This window comes from Dromiciops gliroides, chromosome 1 (genome assembly GCF_019393635.1).
Source record: "Dromiciops gliroides isolate mDroGli1 chromosome 1, mDroGli1.pri, whole genome shotgun sequence".
NCBI classification, from domain to species: domain Eukaryota; kingdom Metazoa; phylum Chordata; class Mammalia; order Microbiotheria; family Microbiotheriidae; genus Dromiciops; species Dromiciops gliroides.
This window is the reverse complement of record NC_057861.1, coordinates 748,898,634-748,919,333: the sequence shown is the minus strand read 5'-3', so window position 1 is coordinate 748,919,333 and position 20,700 is coordinate 748,898,634. Positions and strand designations below refer to the sequence as shown.

General features: G+C 46.3%; 1 protein-coding gene across 1 annotated transcript in view; it reads right to left on the bottom strand.

The window, feature by feature from the left end:
• The window catches only part of WDR48 (WD repeat domain 48), a 52,399-nt gene that overhangs the window by 16,383 nt on the left and 15,316 nt on the right, over positions 1–20,700 (bottom strand). Inside the window, exons 2-12 of the mRNA XM_044004109.1 lie at positions 16,824–16,964; positions 12,513–12,591; positions 11,358–11,440; positions 11,061–11,190; positions 7,347–7,435; positions 6,932–7,033; positions 6,125–6,349; positions 5,004–5,078; positions 3,825–3,927; positions 1,947–2,044; positions 404–511 (exon numbers count right to left, since the gene is read on the bottom strand). Of these exons, the coding sequence (XP_043860044.1) occupies positions 404–511; positions 1,947–2,044; positions 3,825–3,927; positions 5,004–5,078; positions 6,125–6,349; positions 6,932–7,033; positions 7,347–7,435; positions 11,061–11,190; positions 11,358–11,440; positions 12,513–12,591; positions 16,824–16,964 (1,233 nt within the window). The remainder of the gene's footprint in view (positions 1–403; positions 512–1,946; positions 2,045–3,824; positions 3,928–5,003; positions 5,079–6,124; positions 6,350–6,931; positions 7,034–7,346; positions 7,436–11,060; positions 11,191–11,357; positions 11,441–12,512; positions 12,592–16,823; positions 16,965–20,700) is intronic.

Below are 20,700 nucleotides of genomic sequence, written 5' to 3'. Positions count from 1 at the left end.
GTCTTTGCTGGTGACAATCACATATTTGGTTAAAAACAAACCTGGTCTCACATTGAAAGCTGATTAATCTACATTGTGTTACTTACATTTGAAAGTTATAACCTGCATGTTCATAGACCGCAAACCCCTTGAGGGCAAGACACTATGTCATCGTTTGTCTTTGGACCCCCAGTACCTAGGCAGTGTTTTCCATCAATGTTTAGTGTATGGAATCTTCGTGTGTGATGGGATTCTAAGCTTTGGTCACTTCACAGTTTGTAAGAACTGAAATAAATTCCCTGTAAGTCCCTCAGTTCACTTCCCCCTGTCACTAACAAAGCCAAGCCGGCTCATCTATTTGAAAAAATACCACGGCAGCAGTACGGCCCAGCTGCCCAGCTTCCCACAGTGTTTATAAACTTACCCCAGTTTTTAAATCAACTGAGAACCAATTGGGCACGTACACCATTTTAAATCTTTTCTTAATTTCTTCTTCAAAATCCACCTTGCCAAGATCTTCAACTTTACATGCCTGCATTCCAAAAATTGTGAGAGAAGTAGAGCAATTACTAATCTGGACCTAAGAACATTCGATTCTGAACCTGCAGCTTGTACTATTATGAGATGTTTCTCTGAAGAAGAATGGAGTTTAAAATGCTTGCTTAAAAAAAAAAGACCATGGTAAATCATCTGAGTTTCAGGCATCCTTGTATACACATCCCTCACAATATGAACCTCCCCTTTTATAAGCCTGTAATTTATTGAAGCAAGGCATCGGAACCCAAGTCACCTAGAGATTCCTTTTAGCCATCTCAGTCAGAAGCATCCAGAACACGTGCAAGTAGCCAAGCTCTCAGCTGTCACTCAGGCAGGCGAATGAGACACGAGCCTCTCTCCTCAGGGGCCTCCATGTTTTCACCTTTTACTTCTTACCATCATCTCCCTCCCCTCCTGTTTTTTGCTGGTTCCTCTTCTTCCCCCATTCTGTAAGCATCCCAGGGTTTCTCAAGTCATTTCCCTACATCCTTTACTGTGCTCATCTCATCTCCTCCCCCACCTCCATCTCTCTTCGTGGGCTGCCTCCTAAAATTGGTGCCTCTTTCCTCAGCTCTGTCCACGTTTCCAGCTGCCCACTGGCCACTGCCCCCTCAACGACACCGATGGACTCTTTCTGCTGAATCTGCTCTACCCTCTTCCTATTTCCATGAATGGTGTCACATTCTAGAGGTGCCCAAGGCCCAGTGATTCCCTTCCCCCCCTACATCTAGCTCCTCTCCCCTGGTCATGCCAGCTCCCCATCAGACCTGCAGGCTATTGCCAATTGAATCATCTTGACCATAATTCATCTTTCCAGCCAAACTGGCCCAAGCCTCCTTCCCTACAAAGGCCTCCTACCCCCTCATTGTCCCCCCGGCCCCCCATGCTCTTTCGTTTCTAACATCCCTTTTCTCATTTGCCTTTCCAAGAGTGCCTACACCACCTTCTTCTCATCCTTGTTTTTACCCTCCCTTCCCACCACTAGCCCAAAGCAACATCTTCCTTCTTACCACCCAGTACCATGTCTCTTCCTCCCCACTCCGGGGCTGCATTAAGTCACTTTGAGGCTGTACCTCCACAGTGATGACCAACACAGAGTCCTCACTCTGGGGGGGGACAATGACAAGAGCTGGGAAATTCTTCCACTTGGTTTCTAGTTTCTCAGGACACTAACGTGGGGCTATTCAGAGTGGGGGCGAGCACCTCAACAGCTTGTGAGAGCAGCACGACACTGAAGAGGGTAGGCTTCAGGCACTCGTGAATGAGCGGCACTGCACACTCACTGCTCAACAACGCTGGAGAAAATGATGATGTGAGTATAGTTAAATTGCACGCATGAGCTGTCTGGAATAGCTGGCTTCATTTTTTACCAAGAGGAGGACAAGCAGGTACAGAGCCAGGGACTAAGAGCTAAGACAAGACACACTCACCTTCAGTACATCCCAATATGCCACGTTATTGTTGGTGTCTTTGGTTAAGAGATGCCTCTTATCGTTAAGAATGTGGCACTGAATAATACTGGCACCTCCTAAACAGGAACAAGAACAGAATTTGTTAGCAAGGCCACGGTGGCCCCGGCCTGAAGCCAATGGCAGAAAAACTGGTGGGGCACCCACAGCCACCAAAGAACCCAAAGAAGGCAGGTATGTGGGCAGCCCCTTCAAAGCCCCCCAATTCTAGCCCTATCTCAAAAGTCCTTTATCAGTTCACACCTGGGATTTCCCATTGGGGTTAGGAAATCTTGATGCGGACCACTATTCCCCAGAGGCCCACTGGTGACCCAAGTGCACTAGATGGCTTTTGGGGGCTTCCCGGGTGTTGGCATGGAGTTCAATGAATTGTGGGGTTTCTGACATTCAGGTGTGTGTCAGCGGCAGGTCCAATACACCCAAGGCTGACACTCTATCTGCTACATGCTTCAGAAATGGTTTCATTTGGGCACAGGAAGGGTTATATGACCCATAGCCTTGTACTTCAAATTAGAAATACTTTGGTTTTATTTAGAAAAACATTTGATTTTATGAACAGAAAGTTAAAAATCCAATTTTAAGTTTCTTCTGTTAAAAGCTACTGTTGCTTAATGATTCCAGTTCTGTCTGGCTCTTTGTGATCCCGTTTGGGGTTTTCTTGGCAGACTTACTGGAATAGTTTGCCATTTCCTTCTCCAGTGGATTATTAAGGCAAACAGAGGTTAAGTGACTTGCCCAGGATCACATGGCTAGTGAGTGCCTGAAGCCAGATTTGAATTCAGGTCTTCCTGACTCCAGGGCTAGTGCTCTATCCACTGAGCCATCTAGCTGCCTAAGTTGAAAATAGAAAACCTTAAAAAACAAAGTGTGTGGAATGCTTTAGTCAGAAATCATGCCTTAAGCCCATCAGCAGATAGATCTAGGGAAGGAAATCTCATAACTCTTCAGGGCTGCACAGGCACATCTAGACCATCACTTCCTCCAGCACCTAGGACAGCTCCCTGATGACAGGAGGCACCTGTAGTTCTATAAGATAAGAAACAAAAAAAGCCCCTCCTGGAGAAAAGAACCGCTTGGGGAGTGCAAATGAAATGAACTCATGCTAAGGGAAAACTATGAAGTGGTCATGGGGTAGGAGCCCCTCCCTTGCAACCATCTGATGGGTCCTGTTGCCGTCATCAGTCAGCAGCCGTTGAAGGTGACTCTGCTGATCCGTGTGTAGAACAGGGACCCATCCTTCTCCCTGGGGGACACACAGGTCTTTAAACACTGATTAGAAGCCCAGCTGGCCAGAGGGGATTCCCATCTCCTTCCAACCGTCTCTTCTGGGATCATTCTCCAAGCAGTACTGACTTCACTGGACTGTGTTCTCTCTCTCTCTCTCTCTCTCTCTCTCTCTCTCTCACAGGGCCCTCTCTCTGGTTTATCTATGGCTACTTGTGGACTTGGGGGGTTAGAGCACCAATGGAAGCGAGAGTCGCTCACTAGACACCCTTCCCAACCCTGGACCACACCAGCTCCAGACAGCCATAGAGCTCAATCTCACTTCTCTTGGCTTGGGCCAAAAATTAGTGTTCAGTCTCTGAACATCCTTGAGAGTGACTTCTGGCCTCATTAGGATACAGAGCATGGCTCTTCTAAGAGGGCAGATACATGAAGTCCAAGCCCTCGGGCCAAACAAGCTCCAGCTGATGGCACCAAATGACACCTTCTTTGAGGTTCCCCTTCTATAAAGACAATGAATCTCATTTCTCTTTCACTGAATTGGAGTTTCTGCTGAGAAAAGGTGGTTTTATTTTTTTAAACAAAACTTCACACTTCCTTTAATGCGTTATTTACCTTTAATAACTTGATCAGGCTGTGTACAAAGGGGTGTGAGAGGATTGTTACAGTCATTGTCATAATCTCCAGAAGCTCTAAAATTGTGAATTCCCTTCAAAGTCTACGAGAACAAACAAAAAGGTGATTACTCAATCATTTTACAAAGACCAATGGGAACAATAGCATGGCAATCCCTGAGTCATGTATCTCTGACACACTGTTGGTCTCATGTGGTGATAAAAACCAAGAGGAAAATGAGTCACAACCACCAGTCTGAGTATAACAGCACCATTGAAGGACTGTAGAACTAGAGTAAATGACCTTAGATTATCTAGTCCAATCTTTCCCACCTTTGACACATGAGAAACTGAGGTCTACAGGTCACACAGCTAGTTACGGGAAGTCACATTACAGGGCAATCCTCATCAGGAGAAAAAATGGGCAAAATGAGGACTCCTCTTGCTCCAGAGTCCTGACTTCATTACTGGAAAATGTAAGATGAGCTGTGACAGGCCTATTTGCATAGCAGGCCATTTCCCCTCTTTAAGGAACAGGGCAAAGGTTTTTCTTTTGTTATCCATATCTTCTAAGAGCATGACCCTTTATCAAGGTCATGCTTTGGCTGTCCCCGTCTGGGGGCTGCTACCACCCAAGCACCAGGTTAGTTAAGCTTGGCTGGTCACCATGACTTCTGCTGGTCACAACAAATTGTAAAAGAGCCAGCTATAAAGAGGGCCTGAGGCTTTTATTGGCAGGACCTAGAGTGGGCGAAATATGCACCACATGAAGTAATGAAGCCTAAGCATCTGTGTTGAAATACTCTGGTCATAAGAAGAAAATCAAACTGCATTAAGTAAGAGCGCAAACATAGCGAATGCCAGAGGGCTTTTCAGTTCTCTATAGGTGATCACGCTGATCTCAGGCTCACACAGAAAAAGAAAAAGCCTGTCAATTGTCTGAATTTGGTCCATTCCACCTTGGGTTTAGAAAGACCAGGAGCCCTCGGAGTCTGCTGTTTGGGGTCAGAACATGGCTCCACTTCTATGAAGGGTGCAGCTCTCACAATTCTGGCCATCGACCCAAGCACACGGCACATCCCTCTGCCTTAGAGTCATGTGGACTCTTTAGGCACAAGGGCAGATATGAATAATCAACAGGACGTGGTTACAGAGTTTAGCAATCCGAATGAGAACTCACCCATTTATTCACTGAAGACTTTGTTGTTGCAACCCAAATTGCAGGCGGAGGATCAGCTGACCTATCAAGCTCCATCTAAAGGACACAAATTCCAAACATGAGGTCACCCTGGCCAGCCAGATGTTTTCCAATGCCCTTGGGGAGTCTGTACTCTCAAAGTTCAGACACCCTGGGGCCCCCCACCCCCAGTCCCTCTTCCCTTTACAGGATACCCCAGATGTGGCTTCTTCATATCCATGAATGGCAATATGCCAATGACTGTCCAGTAGGACCAAGTTTCTAGATTTTTTTTTTTTTGGTGAGGCAATGGGGGTTAAGTGACTTGCCCAGGGTCACACAGCTAGTGTTAGGTATCTGAGGCTAGATTTGAAGTCGGGTCCTCCTGAATCCAGGGCTGGTGCTCTATCCACTGTGCCACCTAGCTGCCCCCTAGATCTTTTTAAATAGACTGACAACTGGAATGCCCAGATGTGGTGGGTTATACTGATTGGAATTCTTTAGCAAAAAGGTACAGTGGCCAATTTGATGAAAAGGAAACCCATGGAAATCCTTGTGTTAGTAGAATTCCTTTTATATCAACATTCTTCCTGAGGTAGGTACCCTATGTGCAGTATTATTTGGGTGGGGGGAGGGCCTAGGAAGAGGAGGTGCTTCTACCTAAGCAATTCCTCCAGGAACAGTAAATGTGGAGCAACCTCCTTGGCTTTTACTCCTTTGAAGAGGTTTGGGTTTGATCTGTGAATTTGGAGATTTCACTTGGACTAATTCACTTCTCCAGAAAGAGGCCAGGGCAAATCCCTGAGCTGCCTGAGGGTTTCCATTTCTTCATCTAGAGCAGGGGTTCTTAACCTTTTGTGTGTCATGGACCCCTTAGGCAGTCTGGTGAAGCCTCTGGACCTCTCTCCCAGAACAATGTATTTAAATGCATAAAATAAAATCCCTAGGATTACAAAAGAATCAATTTTGCTGGAATACAATGATCCAGATAATTGTAAAAACAAGTTCATAGACCCTAGCTAAGAACCCATGACTGGGAGAATCCCAGCAGGACTCCATTTTATTGAGCTATTCCTTGTGAGACTGTCCTCACGGTCACATATTCACACGGAATGTCCTCTTACCTTGAGAACAGGGGCCTTCTCTTCACAAATCAAGACCCGAAGATCAGGGTTTCTCAAATCTGTACAATAAATCTTTCGGTCTCTTCCTCCAGAATACACGTGGGTAAAGGCTTCATTAACCTGCAAGGCCCACACTCCCTCATCATGCACTCGATAGGTTGCTATGCATCTCTGTTGGCCAAGGGACCAGAGGCGGATGGTCCCATCAGAACTGCCAGAAAGGCACTAGATAAAACAACACGACAAAGCGCGTGTCAGCAGGAGGCCTGATCCCCGCCCCCATGAACCTTGAGAGAGGAGGGGTCTCTAGGTCCTGTCTCCCAAGTATCTCTGATTCTGAAGCTACTCCCAACGACCCAGTTCAGACAAGACACTCAAATACCCATCTGCATCAGTTCCTGGAAGCAATTCCTTGCTTTGCTTTCAATTAAAAAATGTAAAACAAATAAAAAAATAAAGATGTGCGGATTTGGTCTGTGAACTGGGATTAAGTTTTTAAAATAGTCTAGGGTTGTTAAAAAAATCTGAGATGAAATGTCTCTGGGACACTTCTTGGAGAATACCACTAAAATATTTCAACAGTTATGAGTCATTTCCTTCTCCAGCTCACTTGACAGATGAGGAAACTGAGGCAAACAGGGTGAAGTGACTTGCCCAGGGTCACCCAGCTAGGAGGTGTCTGGGGCCAGGTATGAACTCAGTCAGAGGAGTCTTCCTGACTCCAGGCCCAGCCCACTGTGCACTCTGGCGCCCTCTAGCAGCCCTTGATGCTGCCTAGCATCAGTATCAGCAAATTCAATCCTGTACCTGAGTCCCATCTCGGTTCAGCAGCAAGGCCTTCACATTGTCTGTGTGCCCTTTGAGCTTCATGAGCTTTGCACATGTCCTTGGATCCCAAACCCTCAAAACCTGTGAAATGTAAACGGAAAAGGACGACACAAATGTAAATGACATAAGTGAAAAGCACATTCACAACCATATTATGAAAGCTTTTTAATGACCCATGTCCCCCACACAGACATACACAGACACAGACACACACAGAGACACAGACACATACAGAGACACAGAGACATACAGAGACACAGAGACACAGACACAGACACACACAGACACACAGACACATCCAATATATGACTGCAATCGCCCGGGCTATTGTCTTGGCTCCCGAGCCCTTGTTCCCTTGATATAGATAGATAATAAACTTTCAAGTTCCACTCACCTTCTCAGTGGACCCGGATACAATGATTGTTCCCAGCTGATTCATTGCAAGGCTATAAATGGAATCTTTGTTCCCACTTAGGGAAGAAGCTATTGGGGGACGGGAAGAAGAAGGGGAGGGGGAAACAGAACTAAATGTTACCCGTCACCAGTAGTTAGCTAAAACTGTAACTGTAAAGAGCAGTTTAATTTAGAAACCGATTACAACATCATCTTTAGAAAAAGCTCTAGGGGCAGCTAGGTGGCGCAGTGGATAAAGCACCGGCCCTGGAGTCAGGAGGACCTGAGTTCAAATACGGCCTCAGACACTTAACACTTACTAGCTGTGTGACCCTGGGCAAGTCACTTAACCCCAATTGCCTCACTAAAAAAAAAAAAAAAAGTAAAAAGCTCTAAAGAAAGATTCATTTTTCATAAAAACAATCTTTTACTGGTTTTCCTAAAGATTAATAGTCAGAAAACCGTCCTTTTTAGAAACCTCAAAACCTGATGAAGCTGAAAATAATTTACTTCATGAAAACTCTATTTGCTGTGTTGGTGCCTGGAGAGCAGCAGCCCAGCCTCATCAGAAACATTTTGCGGGAGCAATTTCTCTCTTTTCCAACACTAGCAGAGTCTAGGTGAAAGGCATTTGCTCCACACAGGCACCAAGTTCAAGTAAAGAATCTGTGAGAGGAAAAAAGGGAATGCCCAGCCTAGGACCTTCCCCACCTTCTTGGACAATATAGAATTTAAAATACTATAAAGAGGAACAATTTTTGAACCAGTTCAAAACCTTGTCCTGTCTACTTCAAAGTCTTTACTTCTCTAAAAGTGAGTCTGATGACTACCTCGTGTCAGTTTGTTCAGGACCAGCCTATTAGGAGGGTCATCATAGGTTGGATGCAAGGAGATGAATTCTGGGGCTGCAGTCACTTTCTTTCTTTCTTTCTTTTTTGGTGAGGCAATTGGGGTTAAGTGACTTGCCCAAGGTCACACAGCTAGTCAGTGTCAAGAGTCTGAGGCCGGATTTGAACTCAGATCCTCCTGACTCCAGGGCCGGTGCTCTATCCACTGCGCCCCCCAGCTGCCCCTGGTTGCAGCCACTTTCAGACTCTGGACTGTGGAGAGATCAGCCTATGGTGGCAGAGGGAGGCCCTCACCTGGAGGTGATCCTAGGGCCTTTGAGGCTGTAGGTAAGAAAAGGAGAAGTTCCCTGTGCCAGGAAACAAGCATATGAAGAACGAGAAAAGATGGCGGCTCTATTCTGGGGAGCTCGAGTAAGACACGTGCACATCGTGGAGGAGAGAACGTTTTCAGGTGGAGGCATGAAAGGGAGGGCTTGAGCGGGCAGAAAGCCGACAGCAAGAGCTGGAGGCAAAGGGACCAAATGGAGAATGGGCGTGATGAGCGGCATGAGCAAGCCTGCAGGAGCAGCCCTGGGGACTATTCTTCATCTGGGTGGCACAAGACTCATGTAAGCAGAAGCAGGATTGCAAACACCAGCACCAGAGGCACAAGTTGTGACCAGCTTCCAGCTCCATGCCAAGTCAAGTCCAGGTGCAGGGCTAAGTGCTGGAGATGCAGAGAGAACAGAAGACAGTGCTTGGACTCCAGGGGCTCACCATCTACTGGGAGATACAATAAGCATACACCACCACGCTATACACAGGCTAAAGAGAAAGCAATTGACAGACAGAAGGCTCCCTGTACAAGATGACTTTTAGTTGGGACTGAGAGGAAGCCAGGGAGGTCAGTAGCCTGAGTGGAGGGTGGAAAGCGTTCCTGGCTTGGGAACAGCCAGAGAGAATGCCCAGAACCGATACGTGGAGGACGTGGTTTGTGGATCGGACAGGAGGCTGGGACACTGGATCCAAGAGTACGCAGTAGGAAGTACAGTAGACTGAAAGGCTCAGGCTAACCTGGGGTTCTGGAATGACTCTGGAGTGGGCTTAATGGGGCAAATTCAAGCTGGAAAAGACTCAAACATTCAGAATGCTATTTTCCCTCTCATCACTCCTGTCCCGAGAAGCCACAAGCCAGCACCATCAGGCTTGAGCATCCCAAATGCTTGGGACAAATCCAGACTCCCGAATGGGGTGAGAGGGAAGGCCGGGGACCCATAGGTGACAAAGGGGGGTTAGAGGGTCTTCAGGAAGCTTTCACAGTGGGATTACGACAACTGGGAACGTGCATGGCCACAGACCGGAAATGCACGGAACAGTAGGGATGTTTTATGGCCTGCGAGGGCTCAATCTAAAAGAAAACAGCAGTGGCTTCTGCGGCAGCCAGGGACAGAGACAGGGAAGGCCAAGCAAAGAACCTGCTTCTAATCAGGAGCCTTAGACATGAAAAGCTGAGGAACGATGAGGCAGAGTGAGTCATGTGGACTGTATGGTTCTTGGGGAAGAGGAAGGGGTGACTTTCTAGCCACCATGAGGGTCTCCACCTTCTGATGTGATCTCCACCCGAAGGTCAGTACCCCCTGCGCACTTCCGGCCACTGCAGAGACACAAGGGGCCTTCTAACAATAAAAGCCACTTTGCACTATTCATTTGTTTCATGAGTCACACAGCCCAAGAATCTATTGGCCATCCCAGGGATGAGCCTTTCCTTAGTCAGTCAGCCTGGTTTTCTGACAAGAGGGTCTTTTCCCAGGTCTATGCTCCAAGGCCTTTCAGCTTAAGAGGACTCATGGGAGCCGGCATGTGCCCGGAGACCCTTCCAGAACACAGGGCGGCCTCCCTGCTGTGACGAGACCTCAAGAGAGAATTTCTCTACAAGTCTCCCACAACAATCTTTCAGGTACTTGGAGGCGCTCATTAAGTGTGCTCTTCTTCAGGCTAAATCTCCCCGGTTTATTTGATGCCGGGGCTCCCAAACTTTCTCAGGTCAAGGTGCTCTTTGTGTCTCAGTAACTGTCTCGTGGACTCCTTAGGCCAAAGGAAATACCCTGTATTAAGCAGTTAGGTAAAAAACTTAAAATTCTGTGGTATGCCCCTGCACACTCACTGTGGTACCTCAACACACAGTCTGGGCACCATGGCCTTGTGCCACCATTTCCATGGACCTACTCTGCACACAATTCAGTTGTCTAAAGAGCCACAGAATAGAAGTGACACGTTCCAGAAATGAAAGGGATGACTGTCAAGGATGAAGAATCTTTTCTAAGGCAACGAAGCGAATTCGAAATCCTTCTCTGAATTTCTGAGTGTTTTCCCAAGTGAATCAGGTGCTTGATGTGTGTACAAGCCCCAAGTAACTGTACTGTAGGCGTCTGGTGAGCAGGGGCTCCCTACGGGGCCTCTAAGAAGGGCCTGTGACATCAGGAACTTGAGCAATGCTTCAGAAAGACGACTAGGGTGACCCAGCACAGACTATGAGGACTCCTGACTTTACAAGGTGCCTCTGTCACTCTCCCAGTGCTCGTACACCCCCCAGAACCTTTCCCTCCACCCCACAAGCATCTCCCATCTTGCCACCTGCCTAAGGGCTCGTAACCTTTTCCAGTACCCAGAGGCTACATCACATCTTCCAGCTACACTATGATCGCCAGCAACAATCATTCATGAAGTGCCTCCTATGTGCCAGGCACTTCAGGGCAACAAAGGGGCATTAGATACAGTCCCTGACTTCAATGCTCCAGGGCTCCCTGCAGAGCTAAAACTGGCACACACGGCAACAAGAGCTACAAGCAACTTCTGCAAGTGGAAAGAGCCTTTTCCCAGTGGATTACTTGTGACAGTGTTGTTTGAGGCGGTCAGTGCTGTGAGGGTGTTAACGTCCCAGAGGAAGATCTGTCTGTCCAGCCCAGCAGAGGCTACCAGCTCCTTGTCCTTGGCATAGGCCAAGGCTTTCACATAATCCTGCAGCAGAACAGAGAAGCCAGTCAAAGGCAATAATGAAGAGCACGTGTGTCAATAAGAAGGGGAGCTGTGCCAAGTGTCTGGGCACCCACCCACTCTGCCCTCAGCTGCTTCTTGCAGCCCCGATCAAAGGCAAGGTGAGGGACCATCCCCTGAAGTAGTTTTACCTTATGTGTCCTTAATGTTGACATACAGAATCCCTTATGGGCATTCCACACTTTCACTGTTGTGTCAGAGGAAGCCGATATTACTAAAAGAGGCAAAAATGGAAATGAACAACATGGGTTAGCATGGCTTCCATGAAACGGAACTACTCTCATCTTCTTCCAGTAACACAGGAAGAATGTGATGATATTCTAAACTGTCCATGAACACCAACAAAAGAAAAGGAAAGCTCCGGATCACATGAGATGAAATTTCACAGCGTTAGTTATGTCTAAAAACAGGCTGCCTGATCACAGGAGGCAGCAGGTGGAACCAAGTACCAGCAGTTCTTGTGTGAAGACCACCAAGAGATCTGATTTGCCTGCAAGGTCAGTGTCATCAGTAGTTTGACATGTCAGCCAAAAGGGCACTCTTAGGTTTTGGGAACGGGAAGAGAATTTTCAGAACAAAGTAGGTGACCGTCTCACGACATTCAATGCCCACCAGGATATGGACCAAGTGTTATGTCAGATTCTATGTGCTATATTCTAGCAGGGGGACCAGGATGGGGAGGGGTCTCAAACCACGTCACATTAGGTTCATTTGCAAGAACTGGGGATGGTGAGCTGTAAAAGAAACAAGTATAAAGGAGACTCCAAGTATCTCAAGGGCTGTTCCATGGCAGAAGGATTTGACCCATTCTACATGGCTACCCTTAGGGAAACCCATTTCAACTCTCTAAGAGACTTTCAGGATCATCAGAGCTGTGCAAAGATGCAATTTGGGGGGGGGGGCCCTCATGATTTGGTGAATTCCCTGTTGCTGCTGGAGGTATTCGAGCCTGGTGATTCGCACTTCAGAAAAGGGGTTGGATTAAGTGACCTTTAACGTCTTTTCCAACTCTGAGATTCTATGATGTTTTTGGAAAGTTTTTGCACGACAAAAATTACTTCCACGTCTCAGAAGATGCCCTACCAAAAAAAAAAAATCACTTCTTTCCTTGTAAAAATTTGATACAAAACTCCAAATAAGCAACAAAATATCTTGATGAAATCAAAGCAAATATAAATACATAACTGTATCTTAATAATGTAAAATCTAATGCTTGATAATATTTATAAGAGGAGCTGTAACAATGAACACTTTGCCAATTCTCTCTACCATGAGGAAATACTTACATGTTTTCCCATTACAACACAATACGATATCGTTCACCCAATCGGTGTGATGCTCCATAGATGCTATGTAGGGATCTTGCTGAAATGCAAACAAAAAAGAGGATGTCTTCAAGTTATATGTTCAGAGCTTAAGAGTTTAAGATAAAAAATTGAACTTAGAGTGAAAAAAACCCAACCCAGACAGGTAACTGAAGTTCACCGGATGAGGGAGTTTGATCTGTGAAAGCCTCCAAGTGCAGAGAAAGCAAATGCACTTCCCCAAAGCCCTTGTTCTCAGTCTGCCATCCAACTAATTTCTTTTTAAAAATGTTTTTTTTCTTAAAAAATTTATTACAGATTGATTTTAACATTTTTTAAAAAGTTGAGTTCGGGGGCAGCTAGGTGGTGCAGTGGATAGAGCACCGGCCCTGGAGTCAGGGGTACCTGAGTTCAAATCCAGGATCAGACACTTGACACTTACTAGCTGTGTGACCCTGGGCAAGTCACTTAACCCCAACTGCCTCACTAAAAAACAAAAAAACAAAAAACAAAAAAAATTGAGTTCTAAATTCTCTCCCTCTCTCCAATCCCTCCCCATTCACTGAGAAGGCAAGTAATATGATTATCAATTATACACATAAAATCATGCAAAACATTTTTCCATGTTAGCCAGGTTGTAAACAAAAAAGAAAGAAAAATAAAGGAGTTGAAAAAAAATCCTATTTTAATCTGCATTCAGAGTTCATCAGTTTTCTCTCTGGAAGTGAGAATTGTCTTGGCTGAGTCTGGGGTGTCTGGGGTTTAGTTAAGGGAGGACCTAGCACCTCTGGTGTGAGGGCTGCTGAAACCTTTTTCATGGCTGCTCCATCCACCTCTGGTGTCCACCTGATTCACCCAACTCTCACCCGTAGCTCCAAGAAGCTATAGTATATGCATTGGCCACTCTCCAGCAAACCATCTTGGCAGATGGGCTAAGCCAAGTTGAAGGTAACTGACAGGCCTGTCACTGAATTCGGGGAATATCTACCTCAAGCATGTGGAGACCATCCCTGGTAGAATGGGGCCATGATGGTGAATGATGCAGGTACTGTGAAGGGTTAGGGTTAGAGCTTGGTCAGGCATCAGAGATGCATCCTGGGCCATCTCTAGTCCTCTTGACTTTTGTCCTGCCTCTGGACTTTGGTGACTCTGGTTGAGTGAGGCTGACGACTTTATGAAACTTTGCCTCACTTAAATCCAATTCAGGTGAGACATTCCCCATGGTGTTACTGGTCCTCTTTGAAAACACAGGACAAGCAACAACTGAAAACAATGTTCTCCTGGTTCTGCTCCCTTCGCTTTTCATCAGTTTGTACGAGTCTTACCAGGTTTTTCTCAAACCACCCTGCTCATCATTTCTCACAGCACCAGAGTATTGCATCGTAATCATATACCATTCCACATACAATCACATAAAAGCATTTGATCAAATGCTTTACTAAACTGGAGGTAAACTACATCCACAGCATCCCTTGAAATAAATATGCTGTTAAACAGGTGATGAGGCTAGTCTGGCAGGCCCCATTCTGGGTGGCACCATACTTGCTCTCTGGGACCACGGCTTCTTTTTGTCAGTGTTTACTGAGGATCTCTTTAATAATCTGTACCAGAATTTTGTCAGGAATCAAAGCTGAGCTTTCTGGTCGGTATTTTGCAGACTCCATTTTCTTTCCTTTTTTGAGAATCAGGACATTTGCCCTTCTCTAGTCTTGTGGTATCCTTTCTCACTCTCTGGGGTCTTCTGAATTTCAATGTCAGTAGCTCAGCAATCATATACATCAGTTTTTTCAGCACTTCCTCTTCCCTTACCCCAGCCTAACAGTACAAAATGAGCTGGTGCTTCAGGCATTTCACCGCCCCCCCACAACCTTCTTGGCAGTGCTTCTCCTCCCTGATTCCTGAACTTTGCGCCATCAAAAGGGAACACAGAATTCCCAGCAACTGGGCCTTACCCTCAGGCCCTGCCACTGTGCTCTGTCACTGACGCTGACTCTTCCGTCCACCCTACAAGTAAATACTCTTTGATGCTTTGTCCCCAATCAGAATAATGGTAAGAGCAGTTACTATTATATAGTCCTTGAAGCTCTTTGAGAGCAGGGACTGTCTCAATACTGCACTTATATTCCAGCACTTAGCACAGTGCTGAGCATACAAAAAGGACTTAAGAAAATACTCACTCACTCATATATTCACCTGAGTCACTAATCAGCATGAGGGCCAGGTGATTTTAATTTCTCAGAGCACCCAGGTGTTCTCTTACTAGCTCTTTATTTCCCTTGGGTATCAAGCTTGTATTGTCCTCTCCCATACATAGGTTATTTTCCTTCTGTATACATTTCTTTGATGTGTGTGTGTATACAGACATACAATACATAGGGATGTATACATATACACATATCCATCCATTCCATCTCACTATCTGTCTAAATATTACAGTAAATTATGTTCAGTGAGCAAGGCAGACTCTTATCAGATGCTGGAGACACAAAGACAGAAATTAAACAGCCCCTTTCAAAGAAATATGGTTTCTAGGTAAGAACTACATTAATGGAACATTTATTTTAAAGAGTTCTATGGCTACAACACAAAGTCTGTCTTTATGCTTACTTTTCCTTCCTTCTTTCATCATCTATTCAACAGTTATTTGTTAAGAAATCTATGAAGTGGGCCACACTGTGGGGGTGTCAAGGGTGAAGGAGACATAGTCCCTGCCCCCCAGGAACACACAACCTTGTAAATAATACAGACAACATTTATGTATATGAAAGACCCATGGAACAACCTAACAGTTAAAATCACACAGTATGGGGACTCAGGGAAAAGGAGCGATGAAGGAACAAGGTTCAGTAGAAGAAATGGGATTGAAAAGGAGTCTTGAAGACTGGGTAGGTTTTGAAGTACAGGGAGGTGAAGCTTCTAAATGAGGGAAAAGGCATGAGAGGAAGAACAAGCAGATGCTCTGAGGACAGTGAGGGTGGACATTGGCCGGACAGGGAATGGACAGCAGACATGACAGACTTGGGCAGAGAAGCTTCGCCTTATCCTTGCTTTGGCTTTTCTTAATTTGTTTATTTTTTCTGTCATAATGCTGTCAAAAGAAGATCCCTCTGAGAGCCTTGTCCTGATGTGGATCCAGTGTGGAAGGACTCACGGCACCAGACACATCTTTTTACAGCAGAGAGAAGCTTTAATAATAAACACAGTTGAGGGGCAGCTAGGTGGCACAGTGGATAGAGCACCGGCCCTGGAGTCAGGAATACCTGAGTTCAAATCCGGCCTCAGACACTTAACACTTACTAGCTGTGTGACCCTGGGCAAGTCACTTAACCCCAATTGCCTCACTAAAAAAAAAAAAATAATAATAATAATAATAAACACAGTTGACCCTGTCCTCTCACCTTCCCGCCCCACCTGGGGTCACAGCAGCCCTGCTTCAGTTCCTTGGTGCACTGCAAAATCACTGAGTAGCCAAAGAGCCTAAAGAGATGATGCTCAGACACATGATAAACTGGGGACATGTGAAAAGTGGCAAAGAATTGGAAACTGAGGGGATGACCATTAACTGGGGGATGGCTAAACAAGTGGTATATGAATGCAATGAAATACTCCTGTGCTGTAAGAAATGATGAGCAGGCAGATTTCAGAAAAACCTGGAAAGACTTATATGAACTGATGCTGAGTAAAGTGAGCAGAAGCAGGAGATTATATATAGTAGTAGCAAAACTGTTTTAAAAATGACTTTGATGGGGGCAGCTAGGGTGGCACAGTGCATAAAGCACAGGCCCTAGATTCTGGAGGGCCTGAGTTCAAATCTGGCCTCAGACACTTGACACTTACTAGCTGTGTGACCCTGGGCAAGTCACTTAACCCTCATTGCCCCGCCCCCCCCAAAGAAAAAAGAATGACTTTGAGTGAAGAAGCTATTTTGACTATTATGAGTATCCAAATTAACTGTAAGGGACATATGAAGAAAGACACTATCTGCATCCAGAGAAAGAACTAATAAATTGAAGTATGTATAAAATAATTTTACGTGTGTGTCTGTGTGTAGGGCAGGGTGTGTGTAGTGGGGGAGCTCAGGAAAAAAAAGGGCAAAAAAAAGAAATTCACATGACAATTTTGTTGTATATTTGAAAGGAATAGCAAGTTGCGCACAACAGATGTGCAGTTTCTTTTTCTTATTGTATTATGTTATGGAAATGCTTGTTTTATTCCATCAATGTGTATTAATAAAATTTTTTTTAAAAGGGGGGGAGGGGGAAGCTGTCCTGGGGTGATGTGGCTAGGCCTTACCTTGTGCTGGCTGACACTCCATATTCTAATGATAGAATCTCTCCCAGCAGTGAAGAGTCGGTTTAATGCTGGATCTAACTGAAGAGCATTGACCCCATTCCGGTTACATTTCTCTACTTCGTCTCTAATGACATAAGACACCTGGAAGAGAGTCAACAGCTGTTTTTGAGGCAATGTGGAAACACTTGGGGAAACAAACACAGGATCCACCTGACATATTGAAGCTAGTGCTTGCTCATGACTCGATAGTGGTGGAAGCAGGAAAGAGACCAACGTCAACTGAACGTAAGGAGAAACTTTGCAACACTTAGAGCTGTTTCTAAGTGCAAGGGGCTCCCTCAGGACAGAGGGAGAAGACAGGGCTTCCAGCAAAGAATGCAGGAGACCTTGTAGAGGGGATACCTGTTCAGGTAAGGGGTGGACAGGAGAGCCTCTTAGGTCCCTTTCCAAATGAGGTTTGGGGATCATCCTGAGCCTGACATCAAAGGCAGCTGCAGTAATAGCATATTAACCCAAGTGTCACTTATTTGGAAACTGTGACACTTGAAAACCTGGGCTGAACTTGACCCTTTCCTGTGAATTCTCTCTGAAGGATTTGCCATGCAAAAGCACTCTGGGTCAGGGGACTCAAATCTTATCTCTGCTAACTACTGGCTGTGGGATCCTGGGAAAGTCACTTCTGCTTTTGGAGGCTCAGCATTCTGATCTGTACAATGGGGTTAATAACACCTCTGAGTGTTACCTTGTCAGGTTGGCACGAGATTCAACAGAAAATATGGGTCACAGCACTTTGTAAACCTCAAAGGACCAGGCAATTGTCAGCTAACGTGATTATATAGATTAGCAGCACAAGTGAACTAGCGGGAATATGGTGAACAACTCGGCCATTCCACAAACATGTATTAAATACCCACCATCTTGAATGACCGCAGGAGTTTGGGGAATCATGCTGACGGGGAAATGTTTCGGTGCCATCTAGGGAAAAGTCATGGGGACATGGTGGGAAGGAGGGTGGAAGCTGAGAAGTGGTTGTTAACTGTAGCAGATAAAGGAACGGTCCTGGGCTTCTCTGTCCTTCTCTCCTTTGCTGCAGTGATGTCAGATGGCACATAAAATGCACTGTCCATGAGGGCCCATGAAGGCAGGGCCCCTCGCATTTTTGTAACTTGGTAAATTCTTGGAATGATACATTCGGTAATATTTTTGGCCAACAGAGTCAAAGCCCAAGAGAACTCTCCAGCTTTCTACTCCAGCAGCAACATCACAGAACAAGGAGGAAATCGACCTGGAATATAAGTTTTTCTATTCATCTTAATCCCTCCACTGAGTGATGTCAAACGAACCAGTAATGCCAAGAATGTTATGCCAGGGGGTGGGGAAAGGAAGGAGACTAAAAAAAAAAAAGGAAAAAGAGAAGGGGGGTGGGAGGGAGAAGAAGAACCATCAAGGGCACAAGAAAGGAGAGTACAGGGAATGAATGAAGTGAATGCTTGAGAAACTGCTGGAGAAAAGATAAATGACAAATAAGGCCACGTAGGAGTCCATGTGTGTTACTGGGCTAGTCCACAGAGCCACCAGAGGGAGACTGAGCCTCTCAGAGAGGACAGGATGAAAGGAGGCATCCGGCCTCTGAAAAGCAGGCACATCCATCATTGTTCCCACCTGTGGCTGGCCAGTCTTCCTCCATGTCTTCCTGCACCCTGCTAGGACCACAGACTCAGTCGTTTTCAGCTGGCAAAGACTGTGAATGTCACCTCACTCAGCCCCGTCCCTTTACAGGTCCAGGGAGGTGCCTTGTTCAGCGTGGCACAGTGGCAGGGAGCTCACTCTACTCGTGGAGTGCTCTTGTGGTTGGGAAGCATTTGCTGAAAGGACGTAAGGTCTGTTTCTACCACATGCCTCCTAGGTCGGCTCTGGTGGCAGAAGGAGCAACCTAAGCCTTCTTTCCTATGGCAGCCTTTTCTCTGCCCCATCCCTCAGGCCTTCCTTCTTTTTCTTTCTTTCTTTTTTCTTGTGGGGCATTGAGGGTTAAGTGACTTGCCCAGGGTCACACAGCTTGTAAGCATCAAGTGTCTGAAACTGGATTTGAACTCAGGTCCTCCAGAATGCAGGGCTGGTGCTTTACCCACTGCACCACCTAGCTGCCCCCTTCCTTCTTCAACAGCTCCTTCATGCTATCTTTTTAGGGCACGACTTCTCGTTCCATTTGCAGTCCGCTTTCCTAACCTGCTCCAGCGTACCGGGCTCCTTCCTGGACTGGGGACGTGCTCTGCACAGTCGCCTCCCTCCATCATTCTGCTTTTGTTAAGACAGTGCTAAGGTCAGATTAGTGTCTGGAATGGGGGGATGCACTGTAGACTCCCACTGCACTGCCCCCCCCCCCCGGCTGTGCTTCTCTGCAGCCTCGTTGTGAGAGGGGATCCAACCAAATGGCCTTTTCTTGGCACTCTCTGCCACAGCAAAGTGGCTGAGAAATGCCTGGACTTCACTCCTCCTCTCTTCCAGGACGGGGACTCCCAATATGGAGTCGGCCTCTCCTCCTGAGGACAACTACTGTGCTATGCCCGGGATTTCCCGGGCAGCCTTGGTACTATACTTTGTGGATTCAACAACCCAGCTGGGAGAAGGGCCTGCCTCCAGGCTGCACCCAAAAGGAGGCTGAGGAAGAAGCCCCTGCCCCACAGAGTCAATTGGGGGAGCTGCTGGGGCAGAACTGAGGGGCCACATGGAAATGTCCCCCCCCTTCAGGGCATTCTGCTTGAAGAACAAGGCCTCAAATGCCATCAGCTTCAATTGGTGCCACGTCACCAAGGTCTTTGTTACACAACCTAACAGGCCACACAGCCAGTGTTTGCCTGGCTTATGGAGCTCTCCACTGTGGCTTCTTCATGCCACACCAGTGACCCTGGATTCACCAGGGCCATAACCAGCGGAGCACGTTACTACAGGTTCTCTCTCAAGATGGAAACATAACAGCTTATGTATGACATCAGGTGCGGCAGACTGCAGATAAGGCTAAGTGTGGAGAGATGCTGGTCGCCACCAGCAGACTACAGACAGGCCTGTCTTAGCCAGCACACTGTGGATGAGGCCAAATGGAGAGGAGTTCGAGTCAGTATTCATGGGCAGGCTAAGCAAAGAGAGAACCGGTCATCACCAGCAGATTGTCCACTAGAGGTAGGAGGATTCTTTGGTGGTGACAAGCCAAAGAACCAGTCAAAGGGAAAAGTGGCCTGGAGTCCTGTGCAACTACTTTTCACTCCACAAGAACGGCAGCAATGCAAATAGAATGGTAACAATTTGTAGAGCCTTTATTAACATTAATCTAAGGGGCAGCTAGGTGGCGTAGTGGATAGAGCACTGGCCCTGGAGTCAGGAGGACCTGAGTTCAAATCCGACCTCAGACACTTAACACTTACTAGCTGTGTGACCCTAGGCAAGTCACTTAACCCCAACTGCCTCACCAAAAAACCCCAAACCAAAACAACAACAACAATAAAAACATTAATCTAACTGTTGCAACTCCCAGTATCTTTTCCAATGACTAATGAATGAGCTACTGGATGAACCCTGAGTCACGTCACTCTTGATATTCTCATTACAAATGAAAACCAGACCCCAAGATGTAGCTTGATGGGAGGTGCTCAGTCACAGGTTCTCATCAGAGGGAGGCATAAAGCATTTGTGTTATTTGCCCAAAGGCACCTGGGCAGTACCATCACAGGGGACTCCTGGTCCTGACACCTGAGCATATGCAAAAAGATGACCAGGGACACCTGAAGCTTAGGGGCCAACTCCCTATGTAGCCCTTTTGCTCAAGAGCTCAAAGAAGGGAAGACTTTGTTTATTTTTTCTTTTTCAATTCTCTAATTTTATT